The sequence below is a fragment of the Nothobranchius furzeri genome, chromosome 1 (assembly GCF_043380555.1).
Source record: "Nothobranchius furzeri strain GRZ-AD chromosome 1, NfurGRZ-RIMD1, whole genome shotgun sequence".
In the NCBI taxonomy this organism is placed as follows: domain Eukaryota; kingdom Metazoa; phylum Chordata; class Actinopteri; order Cyprinodontiformes; family Nothobranchiidae; genus Nothobranchius; species Nothobranchius furzeri.
This window is the reverse complement of record NC_091741.1, coordinates 25,550,051-25,570,378: the sequence shown is the minus strand read 5'-3', so window position 1 is coordinate 25,570,378 and position 20,328 is coordinate 25,550,051. Positions and strand designations below refer to the sequence as shown.

The 20,328-nt window shown below is 41.4% G+C and overlaps 2 protein-coding genes across 3 annotated transcripts in view; both read right to left on the bottom strand.

Annotated features, from left to right (window-relative positions):
• The window catches only part of stag2b (STAG2 cohesin complex component b), a 63,059-nt gene extending 51,968 nt beyond the window's left edge, over positions 1-11,091 (bottom strand). The window contains exons 1-8 of the mRNA XM_070544361.1: positions 10,934-11,091; positions 8,965-9,097; positions 8,804-8,879; positions 6,834-6,977; positions 6,235-6,331; positions 6,048-6,124; positions 5,710-5,914; positions 4,861-5,012 (exon numbers count right to left, since the gene is read on the bottom strand). Coding sequence (XP_070400462.1) covers positions 4,861-5,012; positions 5,710-5,914; positions 6,048-6,124; positions 6,235-6,331; positions 6,834-6,977; positions 8,804-8,879; positions 8,965-9,008 — 795 coding nt within the window. The 5' untranslated portion in view covers positions 9,009-9,097; positions 10,934-11,091. The remainder of the gene's footprint in view (positions 1-4,860; positions 5,013-5,709; positions 5,915-6,047; positions 6,125-6,234; positions 6,332-6,833; positions 6,978-8,803; positions 8,880-8,964; positions 9,098-10,933) is intronic.
• Positions 11,092-12,026: 935 nt separating this feature from the next.
• xiap (X-linked inhibitor of apoptosis) lies at positions 12,027-19,772 on the bottom strand. 2 transcript variants are annotated; one of them, XM_070544651.1, is made up of 9 exons: positions 19,614-19,772; positions 18,179-18,468; positions 17,567-18,092; positions 17,365-17,464; positions 17,197-17,275; positions 16,850-16,889; positions 12,798-12,980; positions 12,423-12,660; positions 12,027-12,198 (listed from the first exon to the last, which is right to left on the bottom strand). In XM_070544651.1, the coding sequence occupies exons 2-8, from the start codon at positions 18,416-18,418 to the stop codon at positions 12,467-12,469; spliced, it is 1,362 nt and encodes a 453-aa protein (XP_070400752.1). In that variant the 5' UTR covers positions 18,419-18,468; positions 19,614-19,772; the 3' UTR covers positions 12,027-12,198; positions 12,423-12,466. The 2 variants fall into 2 exon arrangements, with proteins under 2 accessions (XP_070400752.1, XP_070400644.1); XM_070544543.1 differs by lacking the exon at positions 12,027-12,198 and having other exon boundaries at positions 12,271-12,660.
• Between the last annotated feature and the right edge of the window lie 556 nt (positions 19,773-20,328).

Genomic DNA, 20,328 nt, shown 5'->3' with positions numbered 1-20,328 from the left:
GAGTAGGGACGGAGAATCAGCCCATGTGCTGTACATGGCCAGACCAGTCACCATAAAAAAAGGGTTATGTGTTAAAATCACACAGTGTTTGTTCCACATACGAGTTGTTTGTGTTTCCGGTAAGGGTGGGCCATGTCATACCTTTCACAATAATACGGAATTTCTAGAGTTAGCAGGCGCTACATTGTAGCCACAGCTTCATTAATACAGAATCATAGTTGCAGTTTCATCATCTGAGCTGCTTTTTAAGATCTAGCTAAACTTGTTCAATTTGGGGTTAAAAACAAACGTTTTCACATATTTCCATGTAGTTTTTTGCCAGTTCCTCTTCTGAAAGGTAGACAATTGTTTTTCTCTTTCCCTCAGCAAATCTTAATATTCTCCTAGTTTGGCCCGGCACAGTTCACTTCCCAATAGCAGCAACAGCCTTATATCATAACCACATAAGTGGAGAAAATGCTCAGTAGCAATGAGAGAATTTGCTGTTGCATTTAAGTGATGTTAACTATTATTTAACATTTAAACTAATTAGAGCTGAAACAACTAATCGATTTAATCGATTATTAAAATAGTTAACAACTTTTTTAGTCATCGATTAGTTGTTTAATAATCATATTTTACCGCATAAAGTCTATTTTTTACCACAATCTGACATCGATTAAAATCTGTTAAATTTGCCGCCAGTGTGTGGCAGTAATGAGCCACTGAAGAAGAAGAAATGAGCAAATAAGTGCCCTCGGTTTTCATGACGTATCACGTTACTGACGCTCATCTTGCTGTGAGAGATGGCGGATCAAGAAGAAATACGGAAGAAAAATAGAAGCGACAAAACAAGAGAAACCCCGGACAAAAACCTCACGAGTATGGGAGCACTTCACTCTAGATGCCTTGAAAAGACGGGTGACCTGCAAAATATGCAAAAACCATGGCACGACGGAAGCACGACGTCCCTAAGTGAACATTTTAGACGAAAACATGTGGGGGCTGATGCAGCAGAGGAAAGTCCGGTAAGTAACAGAAAATAAACAAGCTAACGCAGATCAAATTTGGGAGCTGAGTTCGTTATAGTGGATGTTAAACTTTTTTTTTTGCCGCGTCAGTCTATGGTGTTCTACTTCTGATTGACTAGATGCAATCGTGAATCTCCTCCGTGTTGTGAATCATGTGCTTGCCAAATTTAGCACATCTGTTTATAAGAATGTTCTCGTTAAGAGAAAAACGGCACAAACCCATTACTATGTTCCTCATTCAAAAAAGGACAACTCCACGGAGAAAAATATACAGACGAGCTGTGTCCAGGTGAATATAACGCGGCATAGTTGTACGCTTTCAATTTTTAAATACAGGAGAAATTCAGAAAGTCCTTTTTTTTAACTATTAAAAGGCTGTTTTACTGTCTAACGCTGTAAAACGTCTCACAACACATTTTTGTCAAAATAAATGATCATTGTATATTGTTAATTAATTCAAATAATATAATAATGATTTAGTGTTGTAGTGTGTGTGCTGCTTTATTTTATATGTGTACTTATTTCAGTTTATTTGTGTTTCTTATGCAGAAAAAAAACAAGCAACAATGGACAACTACATGGGGAACAAGACACTCACCCCCCAGCAACGCATACCACTTACAAACTCTATTCTAGATTCTACATAATTTTTTATGGAATTTACCTCTTATATTTTGATGCCAAAAAATTATTCTGGACTGATATTTTGCACTCTTTAGCTCATTTTACTCCGCTGACTGTGTTCATGTGCAATAAAATAGATTGCAACTGCACAATTCTCTTATGTTTTTCTTTTTCTTAACTGAAATGTATTCATCACTTGTATAGGTTAAATAGCTAAACAATAACAAACCGATTAATCGAAAAAAATAATCGACAGATTAATCGATTATGAAAATAATCGTTAGTTGCAGCCCTAAAACTATTTATTCAAAAAACCCTGGTAAGGGATGTTTTTCTGTATTTGGAGCATCAGAAAAAGTTTTATGGTGAAGGTGATGTTTTAAAGTCACTGAGAAACTGCATGCATGCAGTTTGTTGTTTTGCTGCTAATACAGTAGCGGGTGCAGCTGCTAATACAGTAGCAGGTGCAGCTGCATGTTTTTGCAATAAAAATGTTATGTTGTAATGGAATTCATGCATTAGTTTTTGTTCAGGGTTTCTCTTACATAGGCGTAGCCGTGGCGGCTGAAATCTTACCGCCACGCCTACAAGATCCCAAGTTTTATTTCATTTTTCCTTTTTTTTGCGCTGGTTCCCGAAGAAGCAGCGGGAACTACTATGTTGTTACCAGTTTGGGGGTGAAACTTGATGTAGGACTTAAATTTGATGCTCACATCAATTCTGTGATCCGGTCCAGTTTCTTTCACCTGAGACGCCTTGCTAAAATCAAGCATATGCTGTCGAGAGCCCACCTGGAACGGGTACTGCATGCCTTTGTAAGTTCTCGGCTTGACTACTGCAGCTCTCTCTACGCAGGGTTGTGTCAGTCAACACTGCGTCGCCTACAGGTTGTGCAGAACAGCGCTGCCAGGTTCCTGACTGGGACCAGGAAACGGGACCACATCAGTCCAGTTCTGGCCTCCCTGCACTGGCTTCCGATTTCCTATCGCTCACAATTCAAAATACTCGTCTTTGTTTATCATTTCTTCCAGGGTGGTGCTCCCCCCTATCTGGCCACACTCCTGAAAAGACACTCCCCATCACGTGCTCTGCGCTCCTCTGACCAAGGCCTGCTCGCTGTCCCTCGGTCTAGGTGTCGTACCCGTGGGGACCGGGCTTTCTCAGTCCTAGCACCGTTACTCTGGAACCAGTTGCCACCCTCAGTTAGGCTGTCCCCATCTCTGCCAGTCTTTAAGAATCACCTAAAAACACACCTCCTCCGCTTGGCGTTTCCAGAACGTGTTTGATTATGGCCCTCTATTACGTTAATCCATTCCACAGTTTTCATTGGTACACTCAATCCATCCACTCAATCCAATTGTGTTTCACACATTTGTATTTTACCGGAATGTTTCATCTATCTTGTTATTTCCATTTTGTATTTTGTAATTTGTATTTTGTAATTTGAATTTCTTTTATTGTTGATTTATTCAGTATAATTACTTACAACTGTACCATGTTCAGCGCTTTGGGCTTCCTGACAGGGTTGCGGAAGGCGCTTTATAAATAAAGCTTTGATTGATTGATTGATGTTGTCGCTTGTGATCACAGCCGGCGGGCAGCAAGGAGGAGCAGGCAGGGCAGGGTGCAGTTACAGCATAAGTTACTGAGTTTAAAATTAGAAAGGTAGCAGTGGATATAATGCTTTGTGGTTTACATGTTTCAATAGCATTAAGATAAACGAGTGATGACGATCTTGACAGGGTTTCCTCCAGTGCTTATTAGGCCAGATTCTCCTCCCCCCGCCAGGCTAAGCATCACTTATTCATGTAAAATGTATTTATTTTTCCATGTCTGACTTTAACCGCATCTAATACTGTATTACGGCGTGAGCGCAACAGCGACAACTTAAGATCGATGTGTGAGCAGCCTGAGAGGTCGGGTGTTTTCATCTGAACTCTTAAAACCTCCAGCAGGCTACGCTGCACTATTGACATGTTAGCGCGGCGCTAACAACTTAGCGACGTGACATGACTCGGAGAAAGCGTAAAAACACGTTGGACGCTTCTTAAGCGGGAAAATAACACCTCTTCTTAAGCAGAGCACGACGTCGCCTCGGCTCGTTCACGGCCGAGCCGGACTGAGCTCGATAACTGACCCAGCTCAGCCACCGGGTCGTTGGAGCTGCCCCGTGACTGCCTGATGGAAAACCAGCGGGTTTCATCAGACTCGTAGTTTCTTGTTTTTGCTGGGGACCCCCTGTATTTTACCGCTCCCTCCTGCAGTCTTCCCCTATTAAAATTTAAAATGATTCTGTAAATTCCGTGTATCAATAGAAAAAATCTCTGCCTCTGCCAGCTGCAGTAAATGTAGTCTCCAAATAATAAATAAGAGGTGCATTCATCTGTATCTCCTTTGATCCGCATTAGTGATATTCTCAACACCAGAACAGTGAAGCAAAGAAAGATTCCTGAGTTTGTTAGTAATTTTATTTATTAGGTGCATCTAACCTGTTCTATTGTTCTCTGAAATGAGATCAAATCAGTGCTTCTATGGGTTGTCTCCAATCTGCACTGGAAAATTTTACTTTATTTAGAGACGCGTCATAATTTCTCCCCAAGCCCCCCCCCCCCCCACACACACACACACAGCTGGAAAAATTCCTAGGGGAAACACTGTTGTTTGCTTTGAACCCAGAGCAGCCATCACACGCCAGACGACATCAACACTGCATACGTTAATATTTGTTCATTTATCGTGAGTAATATCGATATCGCAATATTAAGCACTGTTATCGAATATCGCAGGTTTTCCTAATATCGTGCAGCCCTATTTTTGTCTAAATGAAAGTGATGTTATTGTTCACAGAATTTAAATTCATGTAGAAGTTTTGCTTTATTTCATGAAGAAAGACCTGTGATTAGCTGGCTCATTTAAAACGTGTAATGTTTTTGGACCTTGCCTCTTGAAAGAATGAAAATCAGGAAACTATAGGAATAGGAACCAGAATCAACCAAATTCAAACGATGCCCAGCCCTAGCAAGCAGGTGACGTAGGCGCAAAAGGTCAACAGCTGCAGCCCTAAATTCGATGCCTATAGAAACTGGTCTAAAGACTCATGAAATCATCATCATAGGCTTTAAATTACCTGTAAGGTTTCACCCTTGCATAAAGGTGTTCAGTTCAAGCCCTGTGCAAAAATGATTTCACAACAAAGCAAATCACATCAAACTGTGCCGACTCTTACCTCTTTCCGTTTTTGCAGGAGCAGCTCCAATCGGTCGTTTGCTCTTTTGGCGACCATCTTGTTTCTCTCTGCCTCGTACTGACGCTGGGTGTTGTCCATGTTGATGCTCAGGTTTAGAGCTACATTCACCAGGGCTGTCATCAGCTTCATGGCTGGTTGGGAAACCATCAGTAGCAAGATGTTATTCAACTAAGGTTCAACTAAGGTGTGACCCTTCCTGTGCTGAGTTTGTGACATTATCTTCTTTAAACACAAATGAAATTTTCTTGCACTATAAAATATCCAAAACTCACATTAGGAGAGCACGATAATGCATAGCTCTTCTAAAAGACACCATTGGTTTGTTTTATACACAAGTCATCACATTTTCTATGCCTAAGCTCACTTTTAGACACAGAAACCAAAAATAATTTTCACCATCTAAAGTGACTGAAAACCACCATAAATGATGGACATGAGCCCATCAGAAGCACTCGAGATGAACACAAGTGCTATCAGACCGCCCACTGGTCCAGTTCAACCAACAGTCCCATTAGACGTGAAACGCCAGATCACAAACACAACTGGTTTGTGTTCAACGAGCGCCTCTGGCTTTTTATTTTAGTGAGTAATCCCACCTTTGTTCATTCTAAGTGCTCTTTCGGTTAAAAACAACACAAACAGTAATAAAATAACAGATTCCCGAGCTTAGAAGAAAAACAGACTAAATGAGGAGAAAAGGGTTTTTACATTAATGTAAACTTTCTGAACAGCATCTAACACCTGATCAAGTACATAAACCTATAAAAACATGGTCACAATCACAGACTGACTTCCATCGACGGTTGTTAGAAAACCAGACGACCCTACCTGCCAGTGTGGAGGTGTGTCTGAAGGCTCGAACTTGGGAATCCGACAGTCCAGTAAGAAGTGAGATGACTGTGTCCATCATGTACTCATCATAGATGATACTGTATTGACACTGGCGCACTAGCACTGAAATGAATTCACAAAAGCTTGATTTGAACTTCTTCCACTGGGGCCCCGCTATGGTGAGAGGGTAATCGCCACTGTCCTGCAGAGGAAACAGATCCAAAAACATCACCACGGCTGTGGAAGACTACTGTGATTAGTAGTTATTGCTAACAGATTTTGGCATCCTGAGTAAAATATTCAGCCTAAAATGACGAGGAGGAAAGTTAAGTTACCTCATCAAATTCCTCTGTCATTCGTCGAATGATCTCAGAGTTCTGCATGTTACGAAACATTTCTCCAGTGACCACACCTAATAAAACAATGAGATGATAAAAGACTTATTAAACCATCAAAAGCAACCACATCACTGCTGTGGTACGACAAACACAGCCACATATAACAGAGGCCTCGTCAACCCACCTTTGCACCCTGAGCATTGAATGAAGAAGTTGATGAGATCGAGCAGCGCAACATCTCTGTCATGTTTGTAGGACTCAATCCACTCATCGACAACAGACTGCGGGAAAATAAAACCGATGCTTTTAAAAACGATCTGAGCAAACATGAAGCCCACTAAAGCCCCATTCCCACCTGTACCGGGTCGGCCCGGGCCGGGTAGCGTAGGTTGTTTACATATCTGGGTGGCCTGGAATTTTCCCGGGCCAACCAAGGCTCATTCTCGGCCCTCTTCCCGAGGGGTACTGCTTCAGGCCGACCAGGGCCAACACGCCCACTGCTGACAGCAAATTCACACCTTCCATTAGAGCAAGCCTCTGATTGGTGGGTAGAATCAGCCCATTCACACCTTCCATTAGAGCAAGCCTCTGATTGGTGGGTAGAATCAGCCCACATGGACTTAAGGCAAGGATGTGTGGAATCAACCGGGCCAGGCTGGGGCCGACTGGGGCTACCCGGCCCGGGCCGACCGGGGCTACCCGGCCCGGGCCGACCCGGTACAGGTGGGAATGGGGCTTTATTTACCATTTTATACTTGTTCTCAGACAGATTCTGTCTCATACCTGCATTGCACTCCTGCCCAGTCTCACCACCTCAAACAGCATCATGTTCTCCATGCCATTTTCTTGGTGGTGGCCGTTTATACGGCCTGCACCTTTCCCTCCTTTCCCCTTCTCCCCGACGCCCTTCTTCCCTTTCTTCCCACTCTGGACAAAAGAACGCAAAATCACTGAAAAGTACAGCTGAAACTAAGTGTAAAACAAAGTTCACATCAGAGACAGATCAATATACCGGGCTGACATTTACCACTTTATTATTTAGTCTTTAGCAGAGCAGATTTAAAAACAGGCACATCCATAACGCTCCTGAACATCCAGCTCCTGAAATGAGGGGTTTGTTGCAACGCTGCTACGAAAAGGTAGCATTTATAGTTTACACAAAGATGCTAAGAATTGTTAGTAAAAGGCAAAAAAGGCTGAATGTACTTTAGATGGTGGTGGTGTGTTTTTGCAGGTTGCTTTTGTGTTTACAGAACAATGTAGGCCTGGGCAATATGGCAAAAAGAATGATCATGATATATTTTTCCATATCGTTCAATCTCGATTTTAATCACGATTAATTTTTATATAGTCAGTTTAAAGCAGCTTAAAATGTAAAAATAAAGAAACTAGATATTAGTTAAACCTTTTATTGACATTCTGTGTGTCTTTAATGCTGTACAGGTACAAAATAAACAAATTATCTGCTGAATGAAACATCTTTGAGCTCTATCTCTAGCTTTTCTCTGCATTCATCCTACAGCTGTGGCAGTGCAGTTTGAGAAAAATACTTTTGGCCAGGTATCTCGTACCTCTGGTCCAGCACTTTGATTAAATGCTTAAATCCTTCTTTCTCTACTGTGTTCAGAGGCATCATGTCTTTTGCAATACAAAAAGTTATAGCTTTTGTGATGGTTTTGCTTCTCTTTGAGTTCTGCTCGTATGGTGCAACAGCTGAAAATGACGAGATGATTGATTGCTGTTTTGGTTGTGCAGCTGCACCGCCAGTGCCGGCTGGACCACTACTAGCAGCCACGCTAGTGCTAAGTCTACTTTGAGACAAGCTAACAAGTTGTCCGGACTCTGCTCGCATTTTCACGCTCTCTGTATAATCACTTGGGTGGTATTTGGTAATGGTGCCAGTTTTTGAAGGCACCATTCGCCGACATACCTTGCATGTCGGCTTGATTTGCTCAACGTCACATTTGAGATACCCGAACCACCGACACACTACTGACGTTGAGTAACTTTTCTTCTGAACAATGTCTTCATCTCCAGAAGACAACTCCGAGTCATGACTGGGATCTACTTCGCTGTTTTCAGCTCCACGTTTGGCCATTCTGCTTATTAAACCTCTTCATCGAAGTAGCGGAGCAGGAAAAGTGTAATTGCAAATGCTTCTTCTTTTTGTTAAATGGCGGTGGGCAACCAACGCGCATGGAGTGTTAGCGCCCCCTATTGAGGCTGCAAACATCTGTTATTTCTGCTCGAGACTCCCAGCTGATCACCGTAATTGAACTGAAAATGATCGTGATCACAAAGTGCGATCATATGATCGCCCAGCCCTAGAACAATGTTTAATTATTTTTCCACTTAAGACTTTTTAAACTCTAAAGCAGATTTTATTTTACTGAAACATTTACTTACATTCCTGCACATCAACCTAATAAGTACTCCAACGTTATTTTCAACAAACAATTCCTTCAATTCACCTGTTTTAATATTTAATACTTTGTGTTTTGATTTGTTTTATTAACTTTAGTTAACTGTTTAATAATGAGTTGTATACAACATTAAGAATAAATATTTGGCAAAATTCAGTGTTCAAAAACTGATTAGGTTCAGAAATGTTGTACTGTGATGACTGCTGTGATATTTTGATATGTAAATAAGGCAGAAAGCTTCCGGAAATCAGCCATAGGCAATAGGAAAACCCATATCAGTCGATCTCTGCTTCACATACACGTGTGACTAAGTGCAGGGCATTCCCATACCTTTCCTTTATTTGTAGTCCTTCCATCAGGATCCTCAGAGAAGTCTGTGTCTGAGGAGAATCTGGTATCTGTATCCCTGAGAGAAAACGCACAGAAGATGGATCAAGCCTCTGCACTGACCTTAACCTCTGTGGTGAATAAAAAGTTTAGGTGGTACTCACTGAACGTATGAGAACTCTGAGGGTATTTCTGGTGCTGCTATCATTTCTGTAACATCTTTTGGATAACGTCAACTTGTATCTGACTGGAGATCCTCAGTTTAAAAAAAATAAGACGAGAGAAGTCGCATGTGACCTAGAGGGCAAAACAGTGTCGTTTAGAAAGTTGTCGTTACACATTTTCAAAACAAAGCTAGATCAAATTTAACACGTATGACAGTGTAATGATAAATAATGCATGCATCCATAGTGCAAATATTTATTTCATGCATGCAGAGAAAAAGAAAAGATTTCACATGGTAACAGGGGGGTGGACACAAACTCCACTGTCACTCTAGCTGTTTTCCTATTGGCTCCTTATTTCTCAGTCTTCCTTGGTTTATCGTCAACGTCATGCAAGCAGGATTGAAGTATCATCCTTAATAACCAAATATGGTCCTGCCCAATCCTCCCTATCACAAGCACACCAATCAAACTGCAGCATCAACATCAACAATATGCTGCAGGCCACAGTGAAAGTATTGCATGGGTGTAGAGTGTAAAATGATATTGAGAAAAGATTTCAAGTGCTTTTAAAATCAAGATTCATGTGCCAGACACAAGAAACCAGATGCGTCTCCAGCATGAAACATGAAAACGCTGTGGGACTGTTTAGTCCTGGGAAGCCAAATAAACTCCACCCAACTATAGACCGCTCTGAGAGTGGGTCCAGGACAGGCAGTGCCATGTGTATCGGTGTGAAACGGTGATGGCACTTGTGAATAATGAGCAGAATCTGAACAATGTCACGTAACGTTGACCTAAAGTTCAACAGATCCATAAAAACAAAGGCCCGCGTGTCCATGACACACAATAAATATTATTTTTATTTAATTGTAGAACAAAAGCATGCAGGGTTGCAAATGCGACTGATCTTGAAATGTCCAAACACGATTTTTGCGGGTTGGATGATTACGTGAGTGTTCCCCTGCAAGTGATGGGACACTGCATCACAAGAAGGTACGATTATATGGGTGTACACTGAAAAAGTGGCGCCAAATCGGATCTTGCCTCCTACAAAGTTCTCACTGCGAGGCATTAGAGCACAGTCTTAAATGAAACAAAACCGCAAAACAAATGTGCGCGAATTCCAGCCATTAACCACGTCGCAAACCACCGGTCCAATCTCCTTCAACAGCGCCGACGCGGGTTCGCTCGGAGTCGGGTCCTATCAAAATTGACACCGGTGCGCTGCTGGTGCTAATAGCGCCACCAGCTACGGAACCGACTATCACGGTATCTCTCTCTCGACGTCAGCTAGTTGAAATCTGATGAAGTAAGCACTCGGCATAAGCAAAACTGGGTTTCGCTGAACAAGATAAGAAAACACACGAGTGTGAGGTGTTGCAGCTCAATTTCGATAGCATTACGGGCGTTTGGTACCACAACAAACAACAACGTAAGCTCTACTGTACGTGCTAAAGCTAAAATTTGCTAATCAACAATTTGGCCAGCGGCATCGCAAACCTTCTAATACACACCAAAGGCATGCGACGATCGTTCATATTATAGGCGAATAACCACCGATATGCTGTAATGACCGAGCTTAGAGCAACTATCGGTAGTTAGCCATATTATAAGCTACGGCTAACCCAAAAAAGAAAAAAAAAAACATCACGTCCTTGCGTCCTCCATCTTGCCTCGGGAGTTCCAGTGCCGTATTGCATAAGCAACAAACACTTTGTTTACAAATACGTAAGGGGTAAGTGAGTGAATATGAGAAATAAAACGCATTTTACCGGTGTGAACTGCATATTTTGTGCAGTTGTACCTCAAATCTAGTTAGCTGGAACCAAAGTGGCCATGTACCGCGAGAGCTCGGTTCACGCAGACATCCGCGCTCCTCTAAAGCTAGCCTAGCTAACGAGACGGCTAGCAAAATACAAATCAACTAAGTTCCAGATAGCTCTCCGCCATTTTACAGCTAACTTACCTGGTTGTGAAACGTAGTCCCGCTACAGTCTCAACTTTACCTATACTTATACAGCCTCTGCTTTAATCCCACGACAATTCTGGAAAAAAATAGTTTAAAAGTCGCGGTCAGAGGCGGTTTCGGACGTTCTCTCACCCCGCTTGCTCCGTAGTTCGGTTTGTTGTTTCGTCGACCTGGGAGGAGGAAATCCTAGTGCCGAGCTGCCACCTAGCGGCCAGTGCCCGCATCTGCTTCACGGCGGATGGCCTGACATCTAGCGGTAGCTCCTAGGTACTGCACATAGACCCGGCTTTTTGAGCATCATGTGGAAAGTTGCCTGGAAATTTATCTTAAATCCGAATATTTCAAAGTTTGGCTTATTTGCCATTCCAAAAAACGAGACGAGCGCTTTGTTTAGTATTTCTATTCTTCTCTCAACAGTCAAATATATCAATTAAACCTTTTATTCTAGAGATTAGCACAAAACGCAAAATTCCACTCCATTTTACTCAGAAAATAGATTATATTTTGTCAATTTCCATCTGACGTCAGTGGCCTGACAAAAATCTCAATGTTTATTCAAAATCAGAAACTTTAATCCCATGAAATCAACTCAATTTAACATACAAAACAAGTTGATTTAACTAAATGTTAATTTCTGACAGAAAGTAGGCTGTTTAAACATTTAATATTATCTATAAGTTTATTTTGATCGTTTTCAATAAAATAAAATAAAACATACCTTTTTTAAAAAGTTGCTTTAACACCTTCTGAGTGTTCTCATATTACTTATTTTAAAGCAATAGAAGAAAATCCAGGTATAATTTATTCACTTTATTTACACAAAAACAATTAAACAATTAACATAAAATAATCAAATAACCAAACCACACATGAATTCACCTTTATGATTATTTAGTAGAGTATTTAATTCTAAGAACAAATAATGAGTTGAAAATACACATAAAGGTTTTTAAAAGAACAAATGTTGGTCCAAAGATGATCGAAAACTGAAGAACCCCTCCAGTCTAAAGATTGACCTTTAGTATATTAACAAATGTCAGTTATGAGTAAAGAAGTATTAAAAAAATTATCTCTGCTATTAAACCTGGTAGCAGCTGTGAAAATAGGCCATGTCACAGGCAGTAAATAAACGATGCACATATTCATACATTCACACAGAAATTAAATAAATTACAAGTGAAACATAGATGGTTAAAATGCAACATGAATTAATAACCCATTTGATCCAGTTCAGGGTCCGACGACGAACTGAAGTGTCAATCCTGTCCATTTAAAACAAAACCACACTCACTCATCTGATTTATTAGGATCAAAAGTGAACTAAAGGTGCATGATTGTGATACATAACCAGGCTACCTGAAGAACCCCCCACAGACGCAGAGAGCACACAAACTACACACACACACACACACACACACACACACACACACACACACACACACACACACACACACACACACACACACACACACACAGTTGTACCTACCACGGGATCATTAAAGCAGCTTTCATGGAAAGTTTATTGTTCCCTTAAGCGATGTAGGTCTTAACCTTCTGCGTTATGGCTTCACAGCAGATCGGACACTTGGTGAGCACCTCTGAGCACTCCTTACAGGTAGCCAGGTGAGCGCATGGCAGGAAGACGATACAAAGGTCTCTGTCCATGCATATCTTGCACTGTTTTTCTCTCTGCAGCTTCCGCAGTTTCTCCAGTGGGTTCTCATCTGAAAGAGTTCACAAATATTTACACGCCAGCCTCCTTGTGCAGGTCATTACTACGTAGCAACGATTGCTTTATCGCTGACTAAAAATGCTTCTTTTACACTAAAAACAAGTCTCATATAAAGGGAGATGTTGCCACCTTGCTCTTCTGTCATTTCTCCTCTTGGTGTGCCATTCAAGCAGTCATCTACAAGAGCTTCAACTCTGGAGTAGCCAGAGCCTGTTCTGCTGATCTTCATCAGGATGGTTTTCCTCACCACACCGGGATCAATCCCCATCTCCACCACTTTCTTACATATTTGTAATTGTGACGGAGGTATTCCTGAAAACAAGGAGAGGAACACACGTCCTGATTTAGGTCCTGTACACGTGTAGCCGCGTGTCCATAAGTCACATTTATTTTTTATGCTTTGGCCCGTCATCCACACGAACGTCCAGATATATGCAACCAAAACGCTTTGTTACAAAAACTCGAATCAAAGAGGACGTTTGTGAATTCTCCGTTGTTAGCAGTTGTTTGTGGACATAAATAAAAGGAGTTTTAGGTTTCACACATCACTGCCTGCCACACAGGCAAACGATAAAGGTGTTAACCGTTAAAGGTGCGCTATGCAACTTTTTCAAAATTTTTTATCGTTTTCTTGAGCCAGTATGTGCTAAAATGACATTTTACAGGGTTAATGAAAAGTCACTGACTCCCACCGTGGCCAGAATATCGCACTTGCAACTTCAGAGCGATCCCTGTTGGACTTCGTAAAAGTGGAGCTGACATGCCTGGTGCTGGACTCTGCTTCCAGCAGGTTTCCTGCATGTTTTAGATTGTGGTTTGTTTTATTTAGTGATGAACCGCTCCTGCAGAAGCTAACGAAGGCTAAACATTTCAGCTGATAGATTAAGAAAGAGGGACACCTACGTTCCAAAACTGAAGGGGGCGCTATAACTAATATCACCTAAAATGCTAGACTGAGGAGGACGGAGACTGAACAGTTTTTGTAAAGGTTCCATGTCATGAAAAATAAACTTTTAAGAACTTTTTACCATGAGATATTGTTATTTCCTCATAAGAAATACCCCAAACCATCTTTTGGCTGCATTCATGCATTTTCCTGTCACCGCTGAAATGTGGTCGTTGTAAAGCTTTTTCCTGTAAATGGGAGAAATTGGCCCACTACCCGGCATTTCTCCTCCCCCTGAAGCTAGTCTGATCTCGGTTCTGAAACCCGGACATTCTGCGTATTACTTCTGAAGTTAATTCTACTGGAACGCCACCGTAAAAACAAGACATCCCGTCTACAAAGACACCCGTCATGGCAAGGGGTATGTGAACTGGGCACCTTTTACACTGCACCGGATTCAGTGGTGCAGTGGTTACAGTGTCAGACTGGAGTTGAGTTTTGCACAGGTTCACCTCCCGGTCGTGGCATCGGCATCAACTTCTTCTTTTTCAACAACACTTGCCAGTATTATGTTTTCAACCCTTTATTGGTAAATTGTTTAAAATATAAGAAATAATCTGTTTGTTCTTTACTTTCTTTGTTTATTTAGTCAGCGTGCGTCCACGTGTAGGGTTGGGCATCATTTGATTTTGAACAATTATGATTCTGATTCCAATTCCTTGTTTCCATTCCGGTTTCTATCGATTCCAGATTCTTTCAAGACACGACATGTTTTGCATGACCAGTGATGGGAATAACGCCGTTTAAAATAACGGCGTTACTAACGGCATTCTTTTTTTGGGTAACGGAATAATCTAATTAATTACTTTTCCCACTGTTGCAACGCCGTTACCGTTACTGGGGACGGAAGGTTGTGCGTGTGCTTGTCGAACATTGAGCAACAGTGTGAGGATTTCTGACCGCCACACTTCAGCTGCAGCCAGGGAGAGAGAGGTGTCGGTAACGCACGTACAAACACGATGATGATTGGCCGGGTGGGCGGAGACCCTCACGGTCTCAGTCGCTGCCTGCTGTAGACACAACAGAGCAGTGATGGGAATAACGCCGTTTAAAATAACCGCATTACTAAAAGAATATTTCTTTCAGTAACGAGCAATTAATTACCGTCTTCTTTTATCAAAACGTGGTTTCTGTTGCTGAAAAGGAAATGCGTGCGTTAAGCAGCGCGGTGTGTTGAAGCTGTCATCAGCTGATCAGGAGCTAAAGAGGCAGATGTTTTCATCCAAGAGCATCACGGCCGTGAAGAACGAGGAAGTCGTGGTGAAAACTCTACGACTGCAGGTGCGGGTCTGCAGCCGTGCCCTTCTGAGTGTGACAGCGGGACGTCCCGAAGGTCCGCTCACCTGTTCACCGCTCAGACGTCCTGATCTTCTACCTTCCTAGATCATCCAGCTGTAACCTGTTTCTGATCATGTCTTTAGTCCCGCTGTAACACTGATGCATCAGTCTCAGACGTCATGGAGCTCAGGTGTTATTAGAACTACCTGTGTGTGTTCACCTCCCAGCTTCTGTGGTTGGGTCTGACCAAAGTTAGTAAATTTAAGTCCTCCATCAGGCTTGTGCCTCTTCTAGTGTCATTTTAAAGGATTTTATTTATTTATTTAACCATTAATAGATGTGAAGCTGGAAAAATTAGAATACTGTGCAAAATTACATTTATTTCTGTTATTTAACTAGACTGAGAGACCATTTAAAGGCTCAGGAACCTTTACAGGTGTTTCTATTTGCAATTATAAATTTTAGCTGATTGGGGTCTTGTTAAATATCACACAGAGACCTTTTAATAGTCTAGATAAATGTAATGTTCCTATTAGTAGTTCCTCCTGTTAAGTGCTTATTTATTTAAATTATTCAGGTTTATAAAAATCATTTAGACATACATTTTATTATGTTCCAGTCATTAGTCATTTATATTTCACTATTGTAGTCATTTACAGTAAATTAAGTAAGTTCAACTAACCCATTTTTCTTGCATTCTTTAATGCAAAAAGTAACGTTGTTATTTTTCTTAGTAATTAGTTACATTTATAATCTCGTAACTGAGTTACTTTTTTGACGAAATAATTAATAACTATAACTAATTACTTTTTAAAAGTAACTTTCCCAGCACTGTACATGAGCCAGCTAACCACAGGTCCTACTTGATGAAATAATCCTAACTTCAACATGAATTTTAATTCTATGAACAATAACATCGCCTTCGTTTAGACACAAACGTGTTATGGAGGGAAAAAAAGCATGCTCGGTGCTGCACACAGACAGCTGGTGTGATCAGCTCAGAAAAGCGTTGATCAGAATCTGCAGATCACGTTTATTTCTCACGGAGATCGGCCGCGGATTCCTCTTCCGGTCGGCATTCTAGTCATCGAAATAAAAAACTTTGAACGATTCCGGGAAAAACTCACGGTTGGTACCGGTTCCAATCGATCCTCGATGCCCAACGTGTGAGCAGAGTATCAACTAAAATGCTGCTCAGAAACGATCAAATTCAAAGATCTTTAGAGACATAAAATAGTTTGCAGAAAAAAAAAATACAAATAAATGAAATAAATGTGTTTCAGCTGGCTAAATAAATGACTGCCAACACCACCCAGAGTCGAACCAGCGTCAGCAGAGGGCGAAACAAAACAAAAGTCAACCAGTAACACCACTGGACTACCATAGATAATACAAAACAATGCTTGGAGCGGCCATGGGCAGACATTCGCTGTAAGGAACCTTTTCATTTTGGGATATAAATTCAGACCTTGTCCTGTAGTAAATTATTTTTATTTTGCCTAATTTGAACATAGAACAGAGTATTAACAATTGTAACAGTTGTAGTTCATATGTGCCTGACCACTGGCCCGACGCCGCCCCTTTCTGCTGCTGCAGCAAGGTGTACTTGGATTAAGGTGTTAAAAAAAACAAACGCAGTGAGGAGATAAGTTTCACTTTTGGTTTTAAGACTGTGGTTTTATAACGGACTCTAGGGGGGGCTAAAAACGAGCCAAAAGTTTTCATTTAAGGGACGCTATAAGACCCTAGTTGCTCCAGCAAAGATTAATGGAGTTGTTTAGCTGAAAAGAAGGTGCCCAATTTTTTTTCGCAAAACAGGCGGCGAGGATTTTCTGTTACACAAAAACCTGTATCCAGTTACACTAGCCTGGTTTGATATATTTAGATAAAAACAGCTTAATAAAGCTTTTTTTTTGTATTTTATAATAAGAGACACTGTATCAAAATATATATTTACCATTTTCAGCGCCCAAAAGCCCATTCTGAGGATTTGAGACCTGGAAGCAAAAACAGGTTATTATTTTCCAGCTTGAACAAACCAAATTTACTAATGATTCAGGGCATCACAGTCATTTTCCGAGACCTAAAGAGAAGTACATTTGGTTCCTTATGTTCCATAAAGTTCACTAAAACACACCAAATACAAGTAAAATGATTTAAAACACAATTCCAGCTGATTCAAACCTTTTCATTGTTTATTTTTTATAAATAAAGGGACTTGGGAATCAGATTGACAGGTAAAGTTACAAGCTATGGTTTGTCATATAATCACAATAGCAAGAAAAAAAGAAGGAGATTGCTTACAGCTCTACTTTGTTTGGGTCCATTTAGTTGGATGCTGTTGACAAATTCTACTCCTTTTTCTGCCAACAAGAAGCTGCATCTAATGGGGAAGAAAGTTACAGCAGCATAAATAAAAATGTCTCCATAATGAATTTTTATTGCCAAGAAAAGACAGATGTTTCCTCTAACCCTGGGTAGTATTTGGCGTGTTGTTCCCAGGGGTCTTCCCCAGGCTGCCAACCTTTCAAACTCCCACCACAACTGAAACACATCACCCTATCTCCCATTCCTGTAAGCACAAATCAGATGTGTCAAAACAAAATCAGAACAACGATATAACAGTGACTCATTTTTGTATGAGTTTTGTCCACAGATGACGATGGCGCTGTACCTAAGCTGTAGAAGCCCGCCGTGGCGAGACTCTTGTGGTCAACAGGGAGCTGGAGACCAGCAAAGCTGCCAAGTCTCCCCTCAAAACTCTCCATGGAGACCTGAGAACTGCTCTCCTGAAGCGGCACATTCCCCACATCATGCCCAAGTATGAAGAAGCAGTTTGGATAATGTTTGGAATGTTCACTCCAAGCATTGTCTTCTGGTTCCCAGTCACTCAGCTCGCCACCACAACAGAAACACCGCACTCGGTCAGCATTCATCAAATAAAAGAAACCAGCTTGTGCCAGGTCTCTGGGTCTCATAAGAGAATCAACGGGCCACGAGGAAAAGGTCTGAAGGCGGGCTTCCTCAGACGCCATCTGAGGGGCTTTAGGGTACATGGTGTCGTCAGTCACGGCTCCAGTTAACAAACGATACTCCATGTGTTCTGCAGCCTCGTTGTAGCCATTAGTGAGCGGGTTATGAAAGCTCGGGTTGAAACTGGTTCGGTGGCAGCATTTGAGAAACAAGCACGTTGGAGAAACCTGTACCAGGAAGAGAGATCATTATTTAAACCTCTAAAGCAGAACAAAAAGTCACAATCGTTCAACACTTTGAATCCATGATCTACCTCCTTGTGCCGCTCCACAGGCGTGTCATCGCTGGTCCAGTTCTCCACAGTCTTCTTGCAGCTGAAACAGCGGACGCGGTCTGCGTTGCCGGTGAAGTAGAAGCCTGCTCGTGCCAGTCGTTCAGCTGGAACTTGCTCAGCCAGGATGGAGCGGCGGAAGGAGTTCAGGCGATTGTTGAGCAATGAAAAATCCATAGCACCATCTGATTCCAGATGCTCATTTTCTTCATTATCACACATAATTGAACTAGGACCTTCCTGGATAGATACAGCTACTGAATGTATGAAGTCTGAGGAGAAAGACAAGCAGATTTGAAGGTTAGTCAAAAGTCCTAAATGTACTTGAATTAAAACAACAGGGAGCTGGTTTGAGCATCCAGGCTAAGCCTTTGGGAGAGGCAGCCAGGCTATAATCACATGCTGGTGCTGGATACTCTGTGTGAGGCATGGGAACAGGAAAGGCGGTGCAAAGGGCGTAACCTGATACAATCTACACTAAAGCAGCATTCCTAAATAGATTATACACAACAGTGACAAACACTGATAAAGTATTTGCTGTAATAAGGAGTCACAGTACATGCTGTACACGGGCTAATGACCCAAGATCAAAGCACGCCAGCTAAGAAAGCAGGATGGGGGGAATAGTTTTGCCACCTCTACACTGGCACATGGAAAATGTGTTCTCACAACCCAAATACTCAGAAAGCCCACTACATGGTGGAGGCTTAGTCCTAAAACTGTAACATCTAGTATGATTTTATCTGAGATGCTTTATTGATGAGGATCAGCTTTTGATCTTTGCACTGTTGTTGGCAATCTTTATAAAAAAAAAAAGTAGTCACCATGATCACGAGTGTGTCACAACTTAATGTGTGTTTAACCGTATGACAAACATGCACAATTTACGATACTGCACCATGGTGCCTCCTGGCATAATATAAAGCCACTTCTTTAAATGGCAAATATCTAAAACGAAATACAAATCTGCAGCCTTCTTTTTTAATTACAAATGCATCAATATTGATTTTAAAACTACAAATCCTTCCAAATAAATAAAATATATTTATTATAAATGAAGTTTGGTTTAACTCTGATCTATTCCAGTTCAAATGTCAGAACTGTAGAATCCTGGTAGCCCTTAATGTGGCTCAGTACACATGAAGTAGCTCTCTATGCTGGTGACCCTTGCTTAAACGTGGATGCTCGAGTTACCAAAAGCTAAAAACTAGCCTATATTATTCAAGGACACGCATTTCAATAAGCCTGCATTCTAAAAATAAACACATCAGCTGCTTTGATGTAGGTGCGTAATGTCGAGATAGTGACTTTGGGTTTTGACAGTTTGCTAAAGTGTCAGTTAGCTAGCTTCGTTAGCTTGTTTGCTAATTTGCGCAGTTGCCTAAATCGACCGTAGCCGGAAAACTACGGTATTTACCTTCACGCGCCCCTTTTGGTTCCGGTCTTCAGCTTGTAACTTTAGTCTGTCTTTAGTGTGAACTTGACCTGGAGCAGAATAGGATGATTAAAGAGCTCAGTTTGTTTTATAAAAACTATGAGGAAGCGAAAGCAAAGGGAGGAATCTGGGAACCTAGAACATTTGGCCCCGCCTCTTCAGTCACATGATCAAAGTACGCCCACGTGGGTGTTTCACAGAAACATGCCGTCTACTATCAACTGCCAACATACTTTAGGGTTGCCTAAATATGGTCAGTAACCAGCAAAAAGCGTTCATTTAAAATTTTAATGTAATCCCATCATGCACCTCAAACAATGTCTGAAGGTCATAATCTTATACCTACAATATTAGTGACCATTTTTAATCAGGATTGTTAGGACAGTGGCGGTCATCTCTTGTTTTGAGGGCCTCCATGTTTATCTGAGGTTTATCTGCTCTCTCACCTGATTGTATCAGCAAGTAATTGAAAGGTTACAGAGCTGCTGAAGAGGTGATTCAACCGATGGACCTGGTGTTGGAGCAGAGAAACTCAAGGCACAGGGTAGGGACTGATAATACAACCTGCATCTGTCACCAACAGAAATAAATGCCAGTGAAAGCTAATGGGATACATAAAATAACTATACTCTTTAACAGTCATATATCAACCTGAGATAATTTTCCATATTGGTGATTATGCATGTCAACTTTTTGA